Below are 22605 nucleotides of genomic sequence, written 5' to 3' on the forward strand. Positions count from 1 at the left end.
TAGTACTGGCGGAGGCGCGCACCTCTGTTCTCGCGGCGCTGTCTGTGGCAATACGGACGGCAGCTACGTGTGCTCGTGCGCAGCGGGGTACTCCGGCGACGGCGTGACGTGCGTGGACATCATCGAGTGCGCGAACAGCACGGCGCACTCGTGCAGCGCGGGCTCGTCCGTGTGTCGCGACGTCCCGGGCTCCTACGTGTGTGATTGTAAGTTTGGCTTTGAGGGAGCGCAGTGCTCGGACATTGACGAATGTGCTCTGACCGGCCATGCCACGCTGTGCCCTGAAATGGCCACCTGCAAGAACACCGTTGGCAATTACGAGTGCAAGTGCCCGGTTGGTTACGCAGTCGGAACGGATTTCAACGGCATGCCGGCATGCGTCGACAAGAATGAGTGTACGAACGGAGAGGCTTCTTGCTCGACCAACTCCACGTGTAGCAACACCGATGGGAGCTACACGTGCACGTGCAGCGTGGGCTTTGCTAGGGACAGCGCGGCGGGACTGTGCAAGGACGTGGATGAATGCACACTGGCTGCTTCGCCCTATCCATGCCACCAGGCGGCCGAATGCACTAACACGAACGGCAGCTATCGCTGCGCCTGCACCTCTGGTTACAGCGGCACCGGCACGTACTGTGAGGATATTGATGAGTGTAAACAACCAGCCGCCGCCAGAACACTGGACTGCCACGCCAACGCATCCTGCGCCAACAGCGAGGGCTCGTACTATTGCGCGTGCGATCGCGGCTTCGTCGGCGACGGAGTGAGCTGTGCAGATAGGAACGAGTGCGGCGAGTGCGGCACGTGCTTGGAGAACTCTGAGTGCGTCAACACCCGCGGTTCGTACAGCTGCCTGTGCAGAACCGGTTTCTACCACTACGGTGCCGTGTGTCTGGACCTGGACGAATGCCAGACCCCGGCGAACAACACGTGTGACGCGAACGCCGCGTGTCGCAATACCCTGGGATCACACGAGTGCTCGTGCCTGCCGGGATTTACCGGCAATGGCCGGCAGTGCGATAGCGTGAACGAGTGCGGCGGCGGCGCGAGCGTTTGTGCCGCCAAGAATACGGTGTGCATTGACGTGTTCGGCTCTTATGAGTGTGAGTGCCAGACGGGATACACTGGCAACGCTCACACGAATTGCACCGACGTGAACGAGTGTAATGTCGTGGGCACCTGTCACGAATCAGCGCAGTGCATGAACAACCCGGGCAATTTTACCTGCACATGCAATACAGGTTACAGTGGAGATGGACAGCAGTGTGCTGAAATAAATGAATGCTCAACTTTCGCTCACAACTGCCATTCTGATGCTACCTGTAGCAACAGTGCAGGAAACTTTACTTGCAGTTGCAATAGTGGTTACTTTGGCAATGGAGAGACATGCGAAGACAAGGATGAATGTGCTCCTGGAGCTGTACCAGTGTGCAGTGTAAACTCTCAATGTGACAACGTTCCTGGTTCTTTCCATTGTAATTGCTTCACTGGCTACTTGAAGGATGGAGTATCTTGCGTGGATATCAATGAATGTACTAATAGTTCTTACACTACCAACTGTCACACTCATTCGACATGCTCAAACACCAAGGGAAGCTATGTGTGCATCTGTCATGAAGGATACAACGGTAAGTTTATTTTGATGTAGGTTTTGGAATGAAATCGTGAAAAATTGTGTGCTTTTTCTAATACGTCTTCATACATGTCAGGGATCGACGAGGGAAAAAAAAAGCTAGAACATGTTGACCATACCCCCAGCCCCAGGACTCGAATGAAGGCTCTTCGCCTTTTGAAATTCCTTACTGAAGTGAAGATGCCTACTTGCACTTACTGTACATCTGTGTACGATTTGCTTACCTTGAGATACAACACGCATGCCTTTATTTTATTATTATCGGTTTTATTTGCAAATAAAGCTGGGTAGTTACTCAATGTATAAAAACCAGTATGTGCTTCTGGGAAGAAGGATTCACCAAAAGAACACGATTGAATGATGCAGGAAGAAGGATTCACCAAAAGAACACGTTTGAATGATGAAGCATATTATCTGGATAGAGGAGATCCATAGCTTTCCGAAGAGAGCAACATGAAGAATTTCCGAAACTGAATGAAGTTGGATTAACCCTTTAGGGCCCACAATTATTTCAAGAAATGCACTGCATACGCGAGCCCGGGTACTTATCTGGTCGTAACTTTGGTGTCCTTTGGCCGATTTTGGTGATCTTGGGCTTTCTGGAAAGCTCTTGGCCAGAGGAACACAGCGATAGCCAGCAATACATCACTCGATGCACAGAACCAGCGCCGCAGCGCGATACGGCGCTCCAAAGCCAGCATTGCGAGCGCCCAACTCAAATTCTCTGCCATTTCAACAAATTGCATCGCAGATCGCTCAAATTTTTTTACTGGAGAGCTGAGAAACATGCCTTTGCGATGACGTGAACTATCTGTAGCTGCGTGGGCCGCGAGTCAGGGAAAACCCCTAAAAACGAGTTCAAAATGCACGCGCTCGAGTTGACTCTGCTGAGCGAATTTAGTTCGAGTCTCGTATCTCCGCTCTCCGAACTCGGATCGCTTTCGGGTTTTTTCGAGCCGATAGCTGAGACAATTCTAATGTCGATAGCCCTTTCGATTGTCCGATTTGGTCAAGGGACGGCCGAGTTACGCCAGGTTCCGCTTTGAAAAGTATGCACTGTACACTGGTACGGATATATCCGTACTATGGGCCTCAAAGGGTTAATCTCAAAAGCATACTGTGACAATTGTGCCACTCTATGCTAACCCTGTTGGAATCCTTGGAAACTGTAGCCGGACTGAAAGTGTCGGGCTGTATTCGTTTTTTTTATTCGAGGCCTAACATTAGCTGTACTTATATTTGCAGGTCCTCAATGTGTACTTTCCATGCCATGCTGATACCGTATTGTCGGAGTACACGTCACACTTCAAACACCAGTAATTCACCCAAAAATGGTCGTTGCGGCTTATACTGCTACGATGGTAACATGACTAGTGGTGGTAAATGAGGCAGCTGTCTGTATTTCGTCCCAAAAGTATATATGGGTGATGCTTATACCGCAGTGCGACTTATACTCCGCAGAATACGGTATTGCGTTCCATGCAAAGAGCCTTTGAAGTTGAATCTTCCCGTCGTCACTCCGAGATCAGAGGACTCATGACACATACGCCCCTCAAAGAACTTAGGTATCAAATTGGCTGTGATCAGTTCACAAATCTGACCATATCTTTTCATTTGTTTGTACACTTCAGGTCAGGGTATAAACTGCATCGATCACGACGAATGTTACAATGGTGGCCATGATTGCCATGACAACGCGATGTGCTCCAACACAGCGGGAGGTCATAATTGCTCATGTGACCCCGGTTATGAAGGTCCAGGTACATACTGTTCAGATGTGGACGAGTGTGCACGTCATCATCACGACTGTTCGTCGGATGCCACTTGTCAGAACAACATCGGTAACTTCAGTTGTTCATGTAATTCAGGATACAAGGGTAATGGAAAGAGTTGTGTGGATGTTGACGAGTGCCTGAAATCACCGTGTGACGAGAATGCCAACTGTACGGACACCGTTGGAAGTTTTACTTGTGCATGTATACATGGTTATACAGGAACAGGAAAGTTCTGTGTGGACATAGATGAATGTTCGAGTTCCAAGGACAACACGTGTCACAGTGATGCAACATGTTCAAACAAAAAGGGTTCCTACATTTGTACATGTAATAGTGGTTTTCACGGCGATGGCATAAACTGCGCAAACATCCATGAATGTTCCAATTCATCAACTTGCACCTCGAACTCTACCTGCACAGATAATGTCGGTTCGTATACATGCAAGTGCGATAGTGGTTTCTCAGGTGATGGGATTTCGTCATGTTCCGATGTGGACGAGTGTTTGGTGACAACCTCTTGCCATGCTGATGCAATCTGCACGAACAGTGAGGGAAAGTTTGATTGCAGTTGCAAACCGGGTTACAGTGGAGATGGACAGCAGTGTACTGAAATAAATGAATGCTCAACTTTCGCTCACAACTGCCATTCTGATGCTATCTGTAGCAACAGTGCAGGAAACTTTACTTGCAGTTGCAATAATGGTTACTTTGGCAATGGGGAGATATGCCAAGACAAGGATGAATGTGCTCCTGGAGCTGTTACAGTGTGCAGTGTAAACTCTAAATGTGACAACGTTCCTGGTTCTTTCCATTGTAATTGCCTTCCTGGCTATTTGAAGGATGGAGTATCTTGCGTGGATATCAATGAATGTACTAATAGTTCTTACACTACCAACTGTCACACTCATTCGACATGCTCAAACACCAAAGGAAGCTATGTGTGCACCTGTCATGAAGGATACAATGGTAAGGTCATTTAGCTGTAGGTTGTCCTTCTACAGCACCATCAGGTAGCATCTCATAGGCTCGCGCTTTTTTTGTAAACGTAACGCATTTCGAATAGGATTTACCCCCCCCCCCCCCCCTACCTCCCCTCACTATTTGAAAGTCTTATCGCACATTTTCCGTGTTCATGTAGATCTACTACTGTACATGTCCATGCATGCCATAGTATGCACATGTACATGTACATGAATGTTTTGCTAGTGTGGAAGTGAATGGCATACAGTAGTACCGCATCTACTGAGTACAAGTAATGTCACGCGGACATGGAAATCCAGTCGATTGACGGGGGCCGGCGCCCTCAGCAGAACGCTGTGTGCAGTGTACACGTCAATCCGATGCGACCAGCGCGCTGCAGCACATTAATACATGTGTGTACCGCTTATCTACGGCGCGCATGGCCAGCGCCCTGGGGCCGCTAGACGTGCGACCGGATTTCCATGTCCACAGCTGGACGAGTCGTACAATCAATGACATGTACACGCACATAAACAGAGTTTCTCCACAAAGACTGTACTGTGAAAGCTGGCCAGGTACCCGGTTTGATAATGCTGATGTGACATTTGACACCTGTGATCAGCCTGCATTATTGATTGCATTCAGTGCAGGGTAAGCTGATCTGCAAACATACTAGTAGGTAGATCTACACCACTGTATAAACACCATGAACACACCATGAACACACCCTGCTGCTGAAGCGGTCTAGCACATGCACCATGTGCACAGCACAGTATTGTACACATCCAGAAAATGTGCGAACTGTCATTTTTCTATTCGAAAGGGCGCTACCCCCTACCCCCGTTTCGGAATGCGTTACATTTACGGAAAAAATGCGAACTTTAATAAAATATGAGATGTTCCCTTAATCTGTATAATGTTTGTTTGTTTGTTAACCCTTTCCGTGCTAATGACGTCTATAGACGTCATGCACGCTGTACGCCAAACGACTAATGACGTCAATAGATTTGCGCAGTACATCGCAGTGCATAGATCGGTGTACAAACTTTCATAACTCCGTCAAAAATACGTCCATCGCGACAATTGATACACCGTTGGAAAGGTGTTGAGCTCAGCTTTCCAGCGATATAAAGTTCTTTGCGATAGGAGAGGGATTGATGGAGCGATGTGCCAGGGGATTTCCCTTTGGTACAGGACATGCGTAATGGACACCAGCGGAAGCACGTGGATCTCAGCTTTGCAGCGCAGTTTGAATCGTGAAAATCGGCTGACCTGGAGCAAGAAACTGAAAAAGAATGTGAGATCGAGTTCCTGTGCCTTTCCTAGGCATCGTGCGGTAGCTTCAAGAGGACGTAGAAGTCCCACCGCTGTGCATATTGAGTTGAGAGATACCAGGATGGATTTGCTTGGTCCTGATCTTTCCAACAAGCCAAGGATAATGAAAATCCATGAAGGTAAATTGAGAGAAAATTCGTTCGGACCTGCACGCAAAAACGACACCAGGAGAGTCGGTGCGCTGGAAAGGCACTTTGCTGGAGTAAAAGGGGCCAGCACGGAGAGGGTTAAGAGAGCACGTCCGAGAAAACCAGAAAAAGCTGGGCATCTCTCCAATTTCGCTCAAATTTTGCAAATAGGTTTCCTTTGGGGTCTACAACAACCATGCGAAAGGGCGCGCTGCAAAACTTACGGGCACCTTGGAACTAGGGACCACCTCGAAATTGGCCCAAAATACGACTGAATGTTGGGTCCAACAACGAGCGCTGGTACAGTGTCCACAATGGAGCTGAGAACAAACCACCACCATGCCAACATTACCTCACCTAAGTTGTCTTCACATCACCACCACATAGAGCCATGGCTACATCCAGGAAAGCAATGGCCATCATCTCCAAATATCACTACTAAATTGTATCATTAAAATAGCCAAATTTCAAGTGCCATAGCGGGAATCATTTACGGCGTCTATTTTCCTTTATCGTGCACTGCAGGAGAGTGGACTATCCACTACCACCCAGGACATGTCTCGTAAAAAGTGTTCCACGTTTTCTGGAAATAAACAAATTTGAATATTTTCACTTCACCACATCGCAACATTAGGGAGGTTTAGTCCCACGTAATCCGTGGGTATTTACGTGTGTGTACCACGTGATACTCAGTGACCCACGTACAGACGTTTTCTGATTCACGACATACCGTGTATGGAGGCTCACCCACGTTCCGCCAGAACGTGGGTGAAAATCAAAATGGAGCGCATTGTGCGAGCTGTGAGAGTGCTCAGCTGAAGAAGTTACCGGAGCACGAAATCAAAATATTGGATGAGCTTCTTAGGCCCGGGTAGCTTCGTCTTGGACCAGGTTTGGGCCTTTCGCTTCATGCTTTTGTTTGTTCTGTGTGACTAAACACAACATTGCAACATGGGTGCCCTTCATCCACTTTACGTGTATCACCCACGTACGCGTTTCCGTTGCATGGGAACTAAACCTCCCTATTACTCGACGACAGAAAGCGCCACTTCAAGCTCCAAACCCAGGCACCACTCCAGACACCAGCACGCCAAACACTGCAGCGTGGTCATCTCTACCGAGTCTGACAAAAAATTTGAACTGACAACCCTTGTCACTCCAAGTAGCAAGCATTTCCTTCCCTGAACGACTCGAATTTCACTAGCAGCAAAGCTGTGCAGAAGGACAAAACATATTGAACAAATCTCGACTTGTGCAATTGAAGCACGACATTTTTGCGTCCTGAAACTGGCCGTGCGCCGACCACCGCGTGACATTGGAGATCAACGGATTTGATGATCATGTTCTGGATTTTTAATTTATGCTTGTATGCCAAACTTTTGTTGTACATGTGGCTGCACGTGTGTCGTACCTGCTACTGTATTTGTGTCTCTGTGCTGCTGACCCATACATGCTGCAACGCTGCTTTGTTGTATTGCTGACACGTACACCTTTTTGTGCTGATATGATATCGAGTACACCACTTTTTGTGCTGATGAGGGCACCAATTTTCATGTTTCTTTTTGCCATGTCAGTTGTCAGTTCTCCGATCGGATCCTGAGGTGTAGTAATGAAAAGCTCTCTCTCTCTCTAGCTCTAGAGAAAAACCACTTGACTAGTCCGTTTGATGTGTGGCGTAGCGAGGGTATAGTAGAGGCAGCTCGTTCTCCAACCGAGACGACACTCGTATGCCAAACTCTGTAAAGAAAAAAGCTGTAATTCTTTCCGTATGGTTCTGTGTGTCTGTGTGTGTCTGTGTGTGTGTGCATGCGTGCGTGTGTGTGTGTGTGTGTGTGCACCGCAGGTGACGGCACGAACTGCATTGATCACAACGAATGTCAGGCGGACAGCCACGAGTGCCATCCTAATGCCACGTGCTCCAACACGGTGGGAGGTCATAATTGCTCATGTGACTCAGGTTACGAAGGTCCAGGGACCTACTGTTCAGATGTGGACGAGTGTGCACGTGATCTTCACGACTGCTCGTCGGATGCCACTTGTCAGAACAACATTGGCAACTTCAGTTGTTCATGTAATTCAGGATACAAGGGTAATGGAAAGAGTTGTGTGGATGTTGACGAGTGCCTGAAATCACCGTGTGACGAGAATGCCAACTGTACGGACACCGTTGGAAGTTTTACTTGTGCATGTATACATGGTTATACAGGAACAGGAAAGTTCTGCGTGGACATAGATGAATGTTCGAGTTCCAAGGACAACACGTGTCACAGTGATGCAACATGTTCAAACAAAAAAGGTTCCTACATTTGTACATGTAATAGTGGTTTTCACGGCGATGGCATAAACTGCACAAACATCCATGAATGTTCCAATTCATCAACCTGCACCTCGAACTCTACCTGCACAGATAATGTCGGTTCGTATACATGCAAGTGCGATAGTGGTTTCTCAGGTGATGGGATTTCGTCATGTTCTGATGTGAACGAGTGTTTGATGACAACCTCTTGCCATGCTGATGCAATCTGCACGAACAGTGAGGGAAAGTTTGATTGCAGTTGCAAACCGGGTTACAGTGGAGATGGACAGCAGTGTACTGAAATAGATGAATGCTTAACTGGCATTCACAACTGCCATTCTGATGCTATCTGTAGCAACAGTGCAGGAAACTTTACTTGCAGTTGCAATAATGGTTTCTTTGGCAATGGAGAGACATGCCAAGACAAGAATGAATGTTATGGAGCTGTACCAGTGTGCAGTGTAAACTCTCAATGTGACAACGTTCCTGGTTCTTTCCATTGTAATTGCCTTACTGGCTACTTGAAGGATGGAGTATCTTGCGTGGATATCAATGAATGTGCTAATAGTTCTTACACTACCAACTGTGATGCTCATTCAACATGCTCTAACACCAAGGGAAGCTATGTGTGCCTCTGCCATCAAGGACATAGCGGTAAGATTATCTTGAATTAATTTTTGGACATGTGCGAGCTAGATCAGGAAAAAAGACCTGAAGGTCGCACAGAAAAATAATTTTTTTATCGCATGCACCCCACACACCCATAGCCATTGGGGTTTGCAATGCGTATTTCACTGGAAATTATCAAGTCACTTGGATGGGATTGATTGAGCGAACAGAACTCGTCTGCAGGCAGGATGCCAACCAGTAGTTGCAGTGCGCCAACAGACTCCCTGTGATCAACTTATAAACGGATGCTGGAGACCGCAAACAGTACTATTTTGTTTAGACAAGTTTACGTACACGGTCTGTTACGAGTACTGAGGATTGCACAGCTGTTGCCTGAGCTGGTTCGAGCCATTAACTGCGCACATGGGGGGACGGGGTCACAGCGGGAGTGACATCGGACACCAATCGCAAGCCCATGCATGGCACATTGCATGACACATTGCTTTGCGGCACAAAGCGTCTCCTTTTCTGTAACATGGCCAAGTACAGTGGGCCGGCCGTTTTTCTTCCTTTTTTTCTTTTTTTGCTCGGATCGAATGGACACACATTAAAGTTTAAATTACTCCCCTCCCCCCCCCCCCCCTCGGGTCCTTCCGGTCGATCCACTGTTCAGTTCATTGGTAGTGTGTACTGGAACTGCCTGTCACCTGATGTCCGCTCCATCACAATTCCTTCTGTATTTAAGAAAGCAATTACAAACGATATCTTAAACTCTCTTACCCTCTCCTAAGATCTCAAAGACACATAACTGTCAACATTCCCTCAACCCTGGAACCTTTGGATCCGCTGCATTATTTTCATGAAAAATTCATCAAATTCAAATTCGTTACTTGTAGTACTCCCTCATTGATTTGTTTCCGTCTTCTCTTTGTGCCTTGTTAATGATTGTATTTTCCTCTTCCTCCTTTTCTTATATCGCCACCTACATCATTTTGCGAAAACTGTGGCAATATGCCCAGTGAGAAGGCAGATTTTGCCTGTGCTTCTGGTGAAGTAAAATAAAGCTAAACAAACAAACAACTCGATCTACGGACAGAACTGTTTCGGCCCCCTTTGTGGACTTATCAGCGTGGCACAGAGAAAACTGGCCGACACTGATAGCAATGAAAAATAAATTTTCTAAAGCCAGATATAAACCAGGTAGGTTGCCAGAGTACTCAAACTGACTCAAGTTGAAATTAGGTGGACAGAATCCACAACTCGATTGGTAGTGCTCTTCTCCACTTAGCTGCATGGTCTTTACCGTACATGTACTTAGGCTAGATCATGTTCCTACTGAATTACTTTGTGATCGGTTCAAAAATCTCGACACCTGTTTTCATGTTTTTGTACACTTCAGATAACGGCACGAACTGCATCGATCACAACGAATGTCAGAATGGCGGCCATGATTGCCATGACAACTCGATGTGCTCCAACACGGTGGGAGGTCATAATTGCTCATGTAACCCAGGTTATGAAGGTCCAGGTACCTACTGTTCAGATGTGGACGAGTGTGCACGTCATCTTCACGACTGTTCGTCGGATGCCACTTGTCAGAACAACATTGGTAGCTTCAGTTGTTCATGTAATTCAGGATACAAGGGTAATGGAAAGAGTTGTGTGGATGTTGACGAGTGCCTGAAATCACCGTGTGACGAGAATGCCAACTGTACGGACACCGTTGGAAGTTTTACTTGTGCATGTAAACCTGGTTATACAGGAACAGGAAAGTTCTGTGTGGACATAGATGAATGTTCGAGTTCCAAGGACAACACGTGTCACAGTGATGCAACATGTTCAAACAAAAAGGGTTCCTACATTTGTACATGTAATAGTGGTTTTCACGGCGATGGCATAAACTGCACAAACATCCATGAATGTTCCAATTCATCAACCTGCACCTCGAACTCTACCTGCACAGATAATGTCGGTTCGTATACATGCAAGTGCGATAGTGGTTTCTCAGGTGATGGGATTTCGTCATGTTCTGATGTGAACGAGTGTTTGGTGACAACCTCTTGCCATGCTGATGCAATCTGCACGAACAGTGAGGGAAAGTTTGATTGTAGTTGCAAACCGGGTTACAGTGGAGATGGACAGCAGTGTACTGAAATAAATGAATGCTCAACTTTCGCTCACAACTGCCATTCTGATGCTATCTGTAGCAACAGTGCAGGAAACTTTACTTGCAGGTGCAATAATGGTTTCTTTGGCAATGGAGAGACATGCGAAGACAAGGATGAATGTGCTCCTGGAGCTGTACCAGTGTGCAGTGTAAACTCTAAATGTGACAACGTTCCTGGTTCTTTCCATTGTAATTGCCTTACTGGCTACTTGAAGGATGGAGTATCTTGCGTGGATATCGATGAATGTACTAATAGCTCTTACACTACCAACTGTCCAACTCAGTCAACGTGCTCAAACACCAAAGGAAGCTATGTGTGCCTCTGTCATCAAGGATATAAAGGTAAATTCATTTTGATGTAGGTTTTCCGACACCCACGGTCAACTGGGTACTCGCTACTCGGAGTGAGGGTAACATGGATGCAGCTAACGAGGTTCGCCCCCTTGTCGGGCATTGGTTGTGAGAGTCACCACATCACCCTCACCGATAGGCGCTGCATCTGCCACCCTGGTATCACAGGCATGGTGATAACCTGCCACCCTGGTATCACAGGCATTGTGGTAACCTGGCACGGGCGAAACTTCCTACAGTCCATTCATTGGAAACTGGCGCCCGAACTTTTTGGTGTCTCCCACACATACCGTATTTTCTCTAATAAGAGCCCGGGGTTCTTGTTTTCTCAGTGACAGCTCTGCCCGCGCTACTATTAGAGACTGGGCTCTTATTTTTTCAACTATCAAGCATCAAGCCAACTCCAGTCAACACAGGCATAAACTGACCATATCAAGACTGATTTTGCAACCCTAAACTCAGGAATATTGTCAAAATAGCTGTTTCACAATAGCATTGGCGCCAGGAAGGAACCAATTGTGACCTGCGCTACTATTAGAGACGGTGCTCTTATTATTTCAAACCACCCTCACCCCGGGTCATTATTGGAGACTGGGCTATTATCGGAGACCTGGGATTTTATTAGAGAAAATACGGTAGTTGCAGATATCGTGAAAACAACAGTACATCCTGCATTGTGTGACCTGTGCAATTACTCCTTGCCACATTTGAGGCCACAAAAGTCCAAGAACAGGGAAATAGAAATTCAGCCAGGTTTTACAAAATTAGGACAGGTATGCCATGGCAAAATGGAGAAGCAGATCCAAATCCCAGATTTTTGAGATTTAAAGTGGGCTTTTGATCCTCAATTCGGCCCAAATCCGACTTTTGAAAGCCAGCGGGACAGTTTCCGATGAATGGACTGTAAGCTGGTTGTGTTTCTCAACGCAATTGTATAGACGTTTTTAATGCGGACGTGCTAACTTTGCTTTACTTTGTTGTATTGAAATCATGAAAAAGTGTTTGCTTTTTGAACCTCTTCATACATTTGAGGGATTGACGAGGGGAAGTCAAGAGATCACATTGATTTTACCACCAGCCCCAGGACTCGAATGAAGGCACTTCGCCTTTTGAAATTCCTTACTGAAGTGAATGAAGCTGGCAGCTCATGCACAAATGTGATGCAAGTACTCCACATGCATGTACGGCACAGTAGTATAACTTAGTGTACAGTAGACCGTGCTAACCTTGTACATACATGCAGTCGTGCGATATGATGTGAAAATGAGTCTGAATTCATTGATGTGAAATAGCTGCCAGGCCCAATTTGACGCCCATGTTCTGGGCCTTCATTAAAACGCTTCCGCTCAGAGCCTTATTGCGGGCTCTTACGGTGCTTCCAGACAGTACGGAAACCATGGCGATCACATTTCCCGGTTTTTGTTGTTATGTTGCCGTGCCGTCAAACAGGAAGGAATTCATCACTCCTGTCTGCAACTACTGCACCACCGACCACGAACGGAACAGATAGCGGTAAGTACTCAGAAGCAGTGCTGTAAAATGACTACTCCCTGTAGTCAAATGCCATGGCCAGCAATCGAGGACATCTGAGAGTTGTAATTTTTGCACTCCTCCGAGGTGTGATTTTTGGCGTGCTGGGCCAAGCACAAGGAAGCCATCTGCAAACGAAACTGAAGAAAATGGTTGTTTGATGATCCTTTGGTGTAATCTTTGTTTCTAGTCGAAGCTACAGTCAAATCTGTCGTAAGCGACCGCCCCTTGGTGCAAGAAAAAGCGGTCGCTTACGGCAGATGGTCTCTTACGGCAGATGTATGGTAAATCCGGCATACCAGGTATTATGCTTTCATGTACTCAAATCGACGAGAATAATGTGATTTTTAATATCATTTTTATATTGGATATTCAACGACGACCATACTCATAGTACGCGTATGCGACACGGCAGTAGATCGACGCTGCCCGGACTTGAGAGCTACAGCACAGCCTCAGTACACATGGTACAGGCCAGCCGCCAGTCGATCGCACTTGCAAGACAGCGCATTTTCACACTTTGCAGTTGCCAGCGCACTGGCAAGTACAGTTTCGCACCTGACTGAACCTGTGTCGCGGTCGCTTACAGCAGATTTGAATGCAGCCACCGTGCATGAAATCGCGGTCGCTGGTCGCGCACAGCAGATGGTCGCTCTGGACAGATCAGTTTGTATGTGAAACCGTCGGTGCACGGAAAATCGGTCGCTAACGGTAGATGGTCGCCTACAGCAGAGGTCGCTAACGGCAGATTTGACTGTAGTTGCTGTTTGGAGCAGAAACGCTGAAATTGACTATTTTCTGCATGTACTTCAGGCATGCAGCCTCACTCGTATTTTAGCTCTTTTTCTGGAATGGATGCTGCTCTGCGACCCTTGGTGAACATTTCCTGCGCTCATGGAGCAGTTGAAAAGGACGACTGGTATGTGTGGTTCCTGGTTTGAAAGTGGAGAGTCTACTGTTGTGCCTTGAAAAAGGAATAGAGAGCGATAACGGCACGTCTGTAGCTTATTTTTGAGTGCTCTTCGTACATTTTTGATTGTGATAGAAAATTCTCAGACCAAAGTCAGACCAAATTCAGCGCGAAGATGGCCGTACAGTTTTCTTGTGGATTTTTTAGTTGTTTCATCTCGTATCTATATCAGTATCGTGATGGTGAAGTGGAGAGGGTGATTTTCTCCCTCTAGGCTTCGTTCGGCCGACTTTGCTTCGTCCTCGTTGAAAAGTGATCCTGAAAAAAGGTCGATTCGCAAAATTGTGTTGATTTTCAATATAGGTGATGACATGCGATTGCTGGCTATGCGTACCGAGAAAAGAGAAAGTTACTTTCGCAAATCACTGCAACTTCGCGTCCAAGTTTTCGAAGTTTCGAGCTTTGTTTCTGTACTCATTCCCAGACTCGAATTTTCTTTCCAACTTTCGCGTTGCTAAACGTCCTTATTATTATAGAAATGATTGTTCTGTGTGTATGCTGACACTCAATTTGTGTGAATTCTTTTCAACACGACTCCAAGTTGTGGTTGGTTTTGTGACGGAGCCTAAGGAGTAGGTGCATGCATCAATTTGTTCAAGTGAGGAGATTCAAGCGTGCTGCACATGTCCTTCAAGTATGCAAAATAGAGAAAGGCCGCGAATAATTAAAATTTAATCAAAAATGTAGAAGAAGAAAAGAGTACCAAGGAGCGACAAGTTGCGCTATATTATCCACTGAAACCACCAGTTAATTTACAATCAGCTCATGCGATAACATTGCACGACACTGACCAACGGTACTGACGTTCTACACCTGACTAGCAGATTGTACATTCACTAGTAGTATTCCTGGATATTCTAGCGTAACTTGTAACTCCTTAGTCCTCTTTTCTTCTTGTAAATTAATCCTTGGCACTGAGTCTAATTTTAAAATATATATATTTGATACAATTTCCATGCCGTTTTATTCATTAATGACTTTTATATGTACCATTTCTGTGCGAAACTGCAGTATACAAAGAACTAACTGGCTATCACTTTTGTTCCGGTACCCAAACTGTTCTCATGGCGGTCGGTCATAGAGTTGACTATGCAACCGCCGCGCAAACCTGCAAACGGCACAATGGCGATGTCCTCAGCGCAGCGACATTCAATGCAAAGTGTACGCTTGGCCACGTGGGTCCTGCCTGGTTGAGCGGCAATGGCTATACAAGAGCTGACAAACGTAGAGTAGAGTACTCTACTCAGGGATTTGGATTTTTTTCAACCCAACATTTGGATGCTATATGTGAAATGTGTAAGTTACTTATTGCCTGCTGTCCAGCATAGCAAGTTGCCCTCGTTTCTGAGGGAGGGGAGGTGGTCCGAGTACGACGAAACGAACGATGTTCGTTTCAGAGATGACAAAAACTTTTGCAACGGTCCCTTAGTTTCTCTCATACTAGTACAGTCAAAGAAGGCCTTAGGCCTGTGGGAATGCCCTATTAAAGATTTAACGAGAGAGCTTGGAAGCTCAGGGCCCTATGCTATGCTTTTTTGCCTTGATGACCTAGACAAAAAAAAGCATAGGGATGTTATAAATTCTTTAAAAAAATCCTTTTTTTAAAGACATAACCTGGGATTCGAACCCGCACTATCGCGCGCCCTGCATGCATCCCCCGATACACTTCGCATACATACTAATTCTTCCAAGTTGTTTCACATTGTGATCTTGCATTTGAATGCCCTATTTGAATATGCATTGTGGCCAGCCGTCTTTGATGGCACGGTACGGTAGGGGATAGGAACGGGACAGGTACGATCGAGGGTAATACGACACCGTCTCCCGTACCGTACCATCAAACACAGCTGGCCACATACAGCCGCCCGCAATATTCAAATAGGGCTTTCAAACGCAAGATAATAACGTGAAGCAACTTGGAAGAATGGGTATGAATGCGAAGTGTATGGGGGAATGCATGTAGGGCGATAGTGCGGGTTCGAATCCCAGGATATGCCAGAAAAAATAGGAGAATTCAAAAATGTATAACATTCTATGCTTTTTTGCCGCCAGATACGGATAGCGCCAGGCGTGACACAAACAAACACACAAACAAACACCAAATTAAAGCTGTGTGGACCCTGGCTAGCGCCAGACGTTACTGAAGTAACGTCTTCTGCATAGCTACGGGAATAAATATTAGAACAATGTCTGTCTCGTTGTCCAGGAAACGACCAATCAGCGACATTCCCGCCAAGGGCCTTATCAGAGTTTAAAGCCCGCTCAATCGTTATTTTACAACTTTTGATGACTCGTCGAGGGCCTTGGATTAGTTTAAAGCCCGCTGAATATACTCTAAACTGGTGCGTACAACTCCCTGTATGGTGTAGTACGGTGCAGGTAATGAACTCTGCATAAAATGTACGGTGTACTACTAAAAGCTACGCATTTCAGAAGTGTGTACGGTGTTTGCCTCCCATATTCGTTCATCTGTACGACTTTCCTTTGTCAACAGCTTGCGAAAACCTATAAACACCGAAGATCGAAGTCATTAGAAGTATCGACAAGGGGCTCTCAAAACCCCTAAATAGCTCCACAAGCTATGAATAAGAATGAAGCTCGCAATAAGAGCCCAGCATTTCATTTGCTTCTATTCTACTTTTAGTAGTCCTAAGTGGTGCTGAGTTACCATAACTTACCAGAAGAAAATATTCTTTCATACCACACCAAGTCTCTCTGCACACAAACCACAAACCTACCCAATTTACTGGTACACAAGCATGATGGAAGTGAGATAATGCATGTAACCTCGTTCTAAAATAGTTAGTGCATGGCAGGGAGGGTCTTATGGCTTGTTTGTGCCCTTCAGGGTAGCCCTCGGGCCTACGACCCTCAGGCTAATCTGTCGGGCACTAACAAGCCCTCCCTGCCATGCACTAACCTATAAAAATAATAATAATAATAAATAAATAGGGCTCAAACGGTCACGGTTTACCCCGAACGGTTAACTGCTAAGCTAACGGTCGGTTTAACGGTTATAACCTATAAGCCTTGGCAATCCTGCGGACTCGTTTTTAACCGTATATTTGACTATACTCATTCAAAAAATGTACCCTATTCAGTACAACGCACACATGTACATTCTCTTGCATGCTCATTCACACATATTCTCACACCAAGAAACCAGATATGACCGAGTTGACAGCCCAGAAATTGCGTACTCGTGCGAAAGCCTGCGAAAGTGCATACTTTGCAACGACCTGATACTTGAAAAATTTACTGAAAAGTTACTGCGTAACCGTTATCTTTATCGGTTAACCGTTAATTCTTCGTAACCGGTCTGCAACCGGTTAATCGGACTAACCGTTTGAGACGCGGGCCTATAAATAAACCTGTGCTAACATATGGGCCAGTGCATGTGTGGAATTGTCTGCGGGGCAACCCATTTCGTTCAGAATTTCGAGAAAATCGCTCTCTGAAAGAAGATTTCTCTGTGTCATGATATTTTCACCGGGCTCTGGAAACTTACATGAGTGTAGCTCTAAACTGCAACGCCACTGTCAGAGATAATAACGAAGAGTATGCTGTGCTTTCTGTTCATATCGTTTTGACTTCAGCTTGTGAACGCACTGCGGGAGATAATATCGCCAGCATAACAGCGGACGGTTATGTCGTTTGTAACCCTGGATATGTCTACCCCCATAGTCAACCAGTGTGCGAAGGAACGGCACAGGTTTTCTCTTGTGTTTGTAAGTATAGCGATGTGATGCTTCCCTGACATGATTCTTCTTTCAATATAAGCCCATTGCGCATCGCCAAATATGGATGGTATGAGGAATGCATGTGAGTACACTGGGATCAGGAATGCACTGTTTAACACCCCCAGATGACCATGCCCAGGTGGCTGTCTGGGGGGTGTTTAGGGTGCAAATTACGTCATTGCGCAATGGGCTTATTGCTAATGATGTCATCATCTGGCACAGCTCAAACAGACGTAGTTGAAATACATGCAAAGTAGAGAATACTTGCAGACAGTCTTCTCCTGTTTCCTGTTGCAGTGCGTGCATTTCTTTGTACGCCTGCACGTAAGGCTCGCTTGCATGCAGTGTGATTCCGAAAGGTATGCCAAATAGATTCCCAAAAGTAAAATGCTACGTGTCTTATCTAGCTTGATTTCACAGCCGTTTAACCCTCTGTGCCCGAATCTCGAGAGAAATGTTTTCAAAAACAAGCTGAAATCCTCATCACAAGGAAACTCGTGTCTACTGTAACACCGGAAAGTCTAACGACCAAAAGGTTTAACGTTTTTGTAATTTCGGCATGATTAGGTGCAGAAAGTTTAACGATGGCTACCTGGCCACCCATCTGTATGCGCATCTTTACACAGACATCTAGCGATAACGTTTTTTCAAATAACGAAAAATAATTGGTCGTTAAAACGTTAACTTTGTGACTCGTTAGACTTTCCGGTTTTGCAGCAGTTGCGAAGCTTTAAGACTAAGCTTAGCAGTGAGGCGTCGTTTGATAAGGTGGAATTAATAAGCACTAAGCGCTGAATAGCCGAAAACGGATGCACTTCAATTCTTCTTGTAAGTTGTGTGTGTGGCAGGCACGGCAGTGGTCAAACGGGGAATTTCCCTGTGACTCATTGTTGTGTGATTCATGGTTGCATCGCGCATTTGACGTGGAAAACGTTGAGCAAAGATGCGGGAACCGACGATTTTTGTGGAGTTGGTTGCAGAATCTCGCTCGTGCGCGATAGTTCGGCGCGATTCTGTTTGTCTTGTTGGGTATCTAGTGGCAATATCTTAATAGAGGAGATTCATGGCATTCCGAAGAGACCGAGGTGAAGAGATTCCAAAACCGAGTGATTTTAGATAAACCTCAAGAGCATACTGTGACAGTTGCGCGATTCAAAGCCTATCCCGTTGGAATCCTTGGAAATTGTAGCCGGACTGAAGGTGTTCAGCTCTATTCGTTTTATCATTCGAGGTCTAACATTAGCTGTACTTATATTTGCACAATGTGTACTTTCCATGCTGATACCGTGTTGTCCGGAGTATTAGCCGCACTATAAAATCACCACTATCTGACCCTGAATTGTCATTGCAGCTTATCTACGATGGTCAAATTAACTATGGCAAACGAAGCAGATGTTTGCAGCTCGCGACAGTAAATCTGGGTCAGGCTTTTAAAACTCATTATAAACCAGTGGAGTTTATACTCCGGAGAATACGGTATTGCTTTCCATGCAAAGATACTTTGAAGTTGAATCTTCCAGGCATCACTCCTAGATCAGAAAATTGATAGCACCTCCGCCCCTCTAAGAGCTAGGGTATGAAATGGCCTGTGATCAGTTCCAAATCTGGCTATGCGTTTTCATGTTCTTGTACACTTCAGATAACGGCACGGACTGCATCGATCACAACGAATGTTACAAAGGCGGCCATGATTGCCATGACAAAGCGATGTGCACCAACACGGCGGGAGGTCATAATTGCTCATGTGACCCAGGTTATGAAGGTCCAGGTACCTACTGTTCAGATGTGGACGAGTGTGCACGTCATCTTCACGACTGTTCGTCGGATGCCACTTGTCAGAACAACATTGGTAACTTCAGTTGTTCATGTAATTCAGGATACAAGGGTAATGGAAAGAGTTGTGTGGATGTTGACGAGTGCCTGAAATCACCGTGTGACGAGAATGCCAACTGTACGGACACCGTTGGAAGTTTTACTTGTGCATGTATACATGGTTATACAGGAACAGGAAAGTTCTGTATGGACATAGATGAATGTTCGAGTTCCAAGGACAACATGTGTCACAGTGATGCAACATGTTCAAACAAAAAGGGTTCCTACATTTGTACATGTAATAGTGGTTTTCACGGCGATGGCATAAACTGCACAAACATCCATGAATGTTCCAATTCATCAACCTGCACCTCGAACTCTACCTGCACAGATAATGTCGGTTCGTATACATGCAAGTGCGATAGTGGTTTCTCAGGTGATGGGATTTCGTCATGTTCTGATGTGGACGAGTGTTTGATGACAACCTCTTGCCATGCTGATGCAATCTGCACGAACAGTGAGGGAAAGTTTGATTGCAGTTGCAAACCGGGTTACAGTGGAGATGGACAGCAGTGTACTGAAATAAATGAATGCTCAACTTTCGCTCACAACTGCCATTCTGATGCTATCTGTAGCAACAGTGCAGGAAACTTTACTTGCAGTTGCAATAATGGTTACTTTGGCAATGGAGAGACATGCCAAGACAAGAATGAATGTTATGGAGCTGTACCAGTGTGCAGTGTAAACTCTAAATGTGACAACGTTCCTGGTTCTTTCCATTGTAATTGCCTTACTGGCTATTTGAAGGATGGAGTATCTTGCGTGGATATCAATGAATGTACTAATAGTTCTTACACTACCAACTGTGATGCTCATTCAACATGCTCAAACACCAAGGGAAGCTATGTGTGCCTCTGTCATCAAGGACATAACGGTAAGATTATCTTGAATTAAGTGTTGGACATGTGCGAGCTATGATCAGGAAAAAAGACCTGAAGGTCGCACAGAAAAATAATTTTTTTATCGCATGCACCCCACACACCCATAGCCATTGGGGTTTGCAATGCGTATTTCACTGGAAATTATCAAGTCACTTGGATGGGATTGATTGAGCGAACAGAACTCGTCTGCAGGCAGCATGCCAACCAGTAGAAAGAAATGAAATGGTTCTTTCCGTTGTAATTGCTTTAGCGGCTTCTTGAAGGATGGAGTATCTTGCGTGGATATCAATGAATGTACTAATAGCTCTTACACTACGAACTGTCATGCTCATTCAACATGCTCAAACACCAAAGGAAGCCATGTGTGCACCTGTCATCAAGCACACAATGGCAAAGCTATTTAACTCAGACTTGTTTGGTACTCTAAGGGGCATAGCTATCCATCTTTTAAACGAAGAGCAAAAGTTTCGTCTATGGGTGGGTGAGCCAAGGGGAGTTTCGTTTTGGAAATATTGATATGAGAGACATCAAGGCATTCTTTCTGTCAAGTAAATCTATTTTTTGGGTGGGGGAGGATCCTAATTAAACTTTTTCGTTGAAATTATCGATATGCCGGATAGCCGCTAGCTGCACTCATATCTCTCTTATTTGGGGCAATCCAGGACCGGGTACTGCCTATACATTTGCACTTTGCTGCGCCAGTAACTCTGAATCGCATGCGTCTCAGTGGGAAAGGGGCAGGGACCTGGCAAATGACGTCGCTATTCCCGCAAGAATTGACAAACGAATAGTTATTATTGTTCCAGTAAGTCTCCTCGACAGGGTGCCAGGCAGGCCACAACTTGGAAGTCCGGATACGGTTCATATGGGGGTACCGTTTTTTCCGGAGTGTAAGCCGCTCCCTCATTTTTTCTACGAGCAACAGACGTCTACCCTACTTATCACCGTTAATTTGATCAGCGGAGTATAAGCCACACCCCCCCCCCCCCCCTTTTTGGGAGGTGAAAATTGAGTGTGCAAAGTGCGGCTTATACGGTATCTTCTGTAAGGTGATCCTTGATCTTTCATCCTCGATCGTGGTGGCGTTCCAGCGGATACGGAAACACTCTACCTCTAGCCGAGTCTCACGGGAATCGTGAATGTGTTCTGCCTGGCGCGGTTCTTGTGTTCTTGATGTGTTGAATGGTAGGCCTGGCGCCATACTATAAACGGGCACAATTGAAAACCAGACGCTTAGGGAAATGCTGTTTAGTCTGGCGCTCTCTTGTTGCATTCAGGGGCGTAGCCGGTCCCCCTTTTAGGAAGGTGCAAGACCGCTCACGGTATATCCGCCGGTCCCCCTTTTAGGAAGGTGCAAGGCCGCTTACAGTATATCCGCTGGTCCCCCTTTTAGGAAGGTGCAAGGCCGCTTACGGTATATCCGCCGGTCCCCCTTTTAGGAAGGTGCAAGGCCGCTTACGGTATATCCGCCGGTCCCCCTCTTTAGGAAGGTGCAAGACCGCTTACGGTATATCCGCCGGTCCCCCTTTTAGGAAGGTGCAAGGCCGCTTACGGTATACCCGCCGGTCCCCCTTTTAGGAAGGTGCAAGGCCGCTTACGGTATACCCGCCGGTCCCCCTTTTAGGAAGGTGCAAGGCCGCTTACGGTATATCTGCTGGTCCCCCTCTTTAGGAAGGTGCAAGGCCGCTTACGGTATATCCGCCGGTCCCCCTCTTTAGGAAGGTGCAAGGCCGCTTACGGTATATCCGCCGGTCCCCCTTTTAGGAAGGTGCAAGGCCGCTTACGGTATATCCGCCGGTCCCCCTTTTAGGAAGGTGCAAGGCCGCTTACGGTATATCTGCTGGTCCCCCTCTTTAGGAAGGTGCAAGGCCGCTTACGGTATATCCGCCGGTCCCCCTTTTAGGAAGGTGCAAGGCCGCTTACGGTATATCCGCCGGTCCCCCTCTTTAGGAAGGTGCAAGGCCGCTTACGGTATATCCGCCGGTCCCCCTCTTTAGGAAGGTGCAAGGCCGCTTGCGGTATATCTCCACCTTTAAAGGCATGGGGAGATATTCGACTATATAGCCAGTCTCAGCTATAAAGCCATGGGCTTCATAAATGGGAGGTGCACATGTGTAGGACGGCTGGTGCATGTCATTCATGGTCATTAAGAGCATGCTGAACCTAGGTCGAAATTGTTAGGGGGTGCACATGGGTTGGGATCCGCATCCGGTGCATCAACCCCCCCCCCCCCCCCTGAATTGTCGAAAAGTCAGTGTAAAATGCAGCAAGGTCGAATCATATTGACCTATGCACAGACCGTCACCATTTGCACATTTTAAGACAATTCAATAACATGAACTGAGTGCTGGTCATATG

At 46.2% G+C, this 22605-nt stretch overlaps 1 protein-coding gene across 1 annotated transcript in view; it reads left to right on the plus strand.

Moving 5' to 3' along the window:
* The first annotated feature begins 52 nt into the window (after positions 1-52).
* The window catches only part of LOC135826651 (fibrillin-2-like), a 34457-nt gene continuing 11904 nt past the window's right edge, over positions 53-22605 (plus strand). The window contains exons 1-8 of the mRNA XM_065339253.1: positions 53-1628; positions 3265-3954; positions 7675-8781; positions 10136-11245; positions 12704-12766; positions 14766-15050; positions 17351-17482; positions 19134-20240. Of these exons, the coding sequence (XP_065195325.1) occupies positions 287-1628; positions 3265-3954; positions 7675-8781; positions 10136-11245; positions 12704-12766; positions 14766-15050; positions 17351-17482; positions 19134-20240 (5836 nt within the window). The 5' untranslated portion in view covers positions 53-286. The remainder of the gene's footprint in view (positions 1629-3264; positions 3955-7674; positions 8782-10135; positions 11246-12703; positions 12767-14765; positions 15051-17350; positions 17483-19133; positions 20241-22605) is intronic.

The sequence above is a fragment of the Sycon ciliatum genome, chromosome 10, assembly GCF_964019385.1.
Source record: "Sycon ciliatum chromosome 10, ocSycCili1.1, whole genome shotgun sequence".
Lineage (NCBI taxonomy): Eukaryota > Metazoa > Porifera > Calcarea > Leucosolenida > Sycettidae > Sycon > Sycon ciliatum.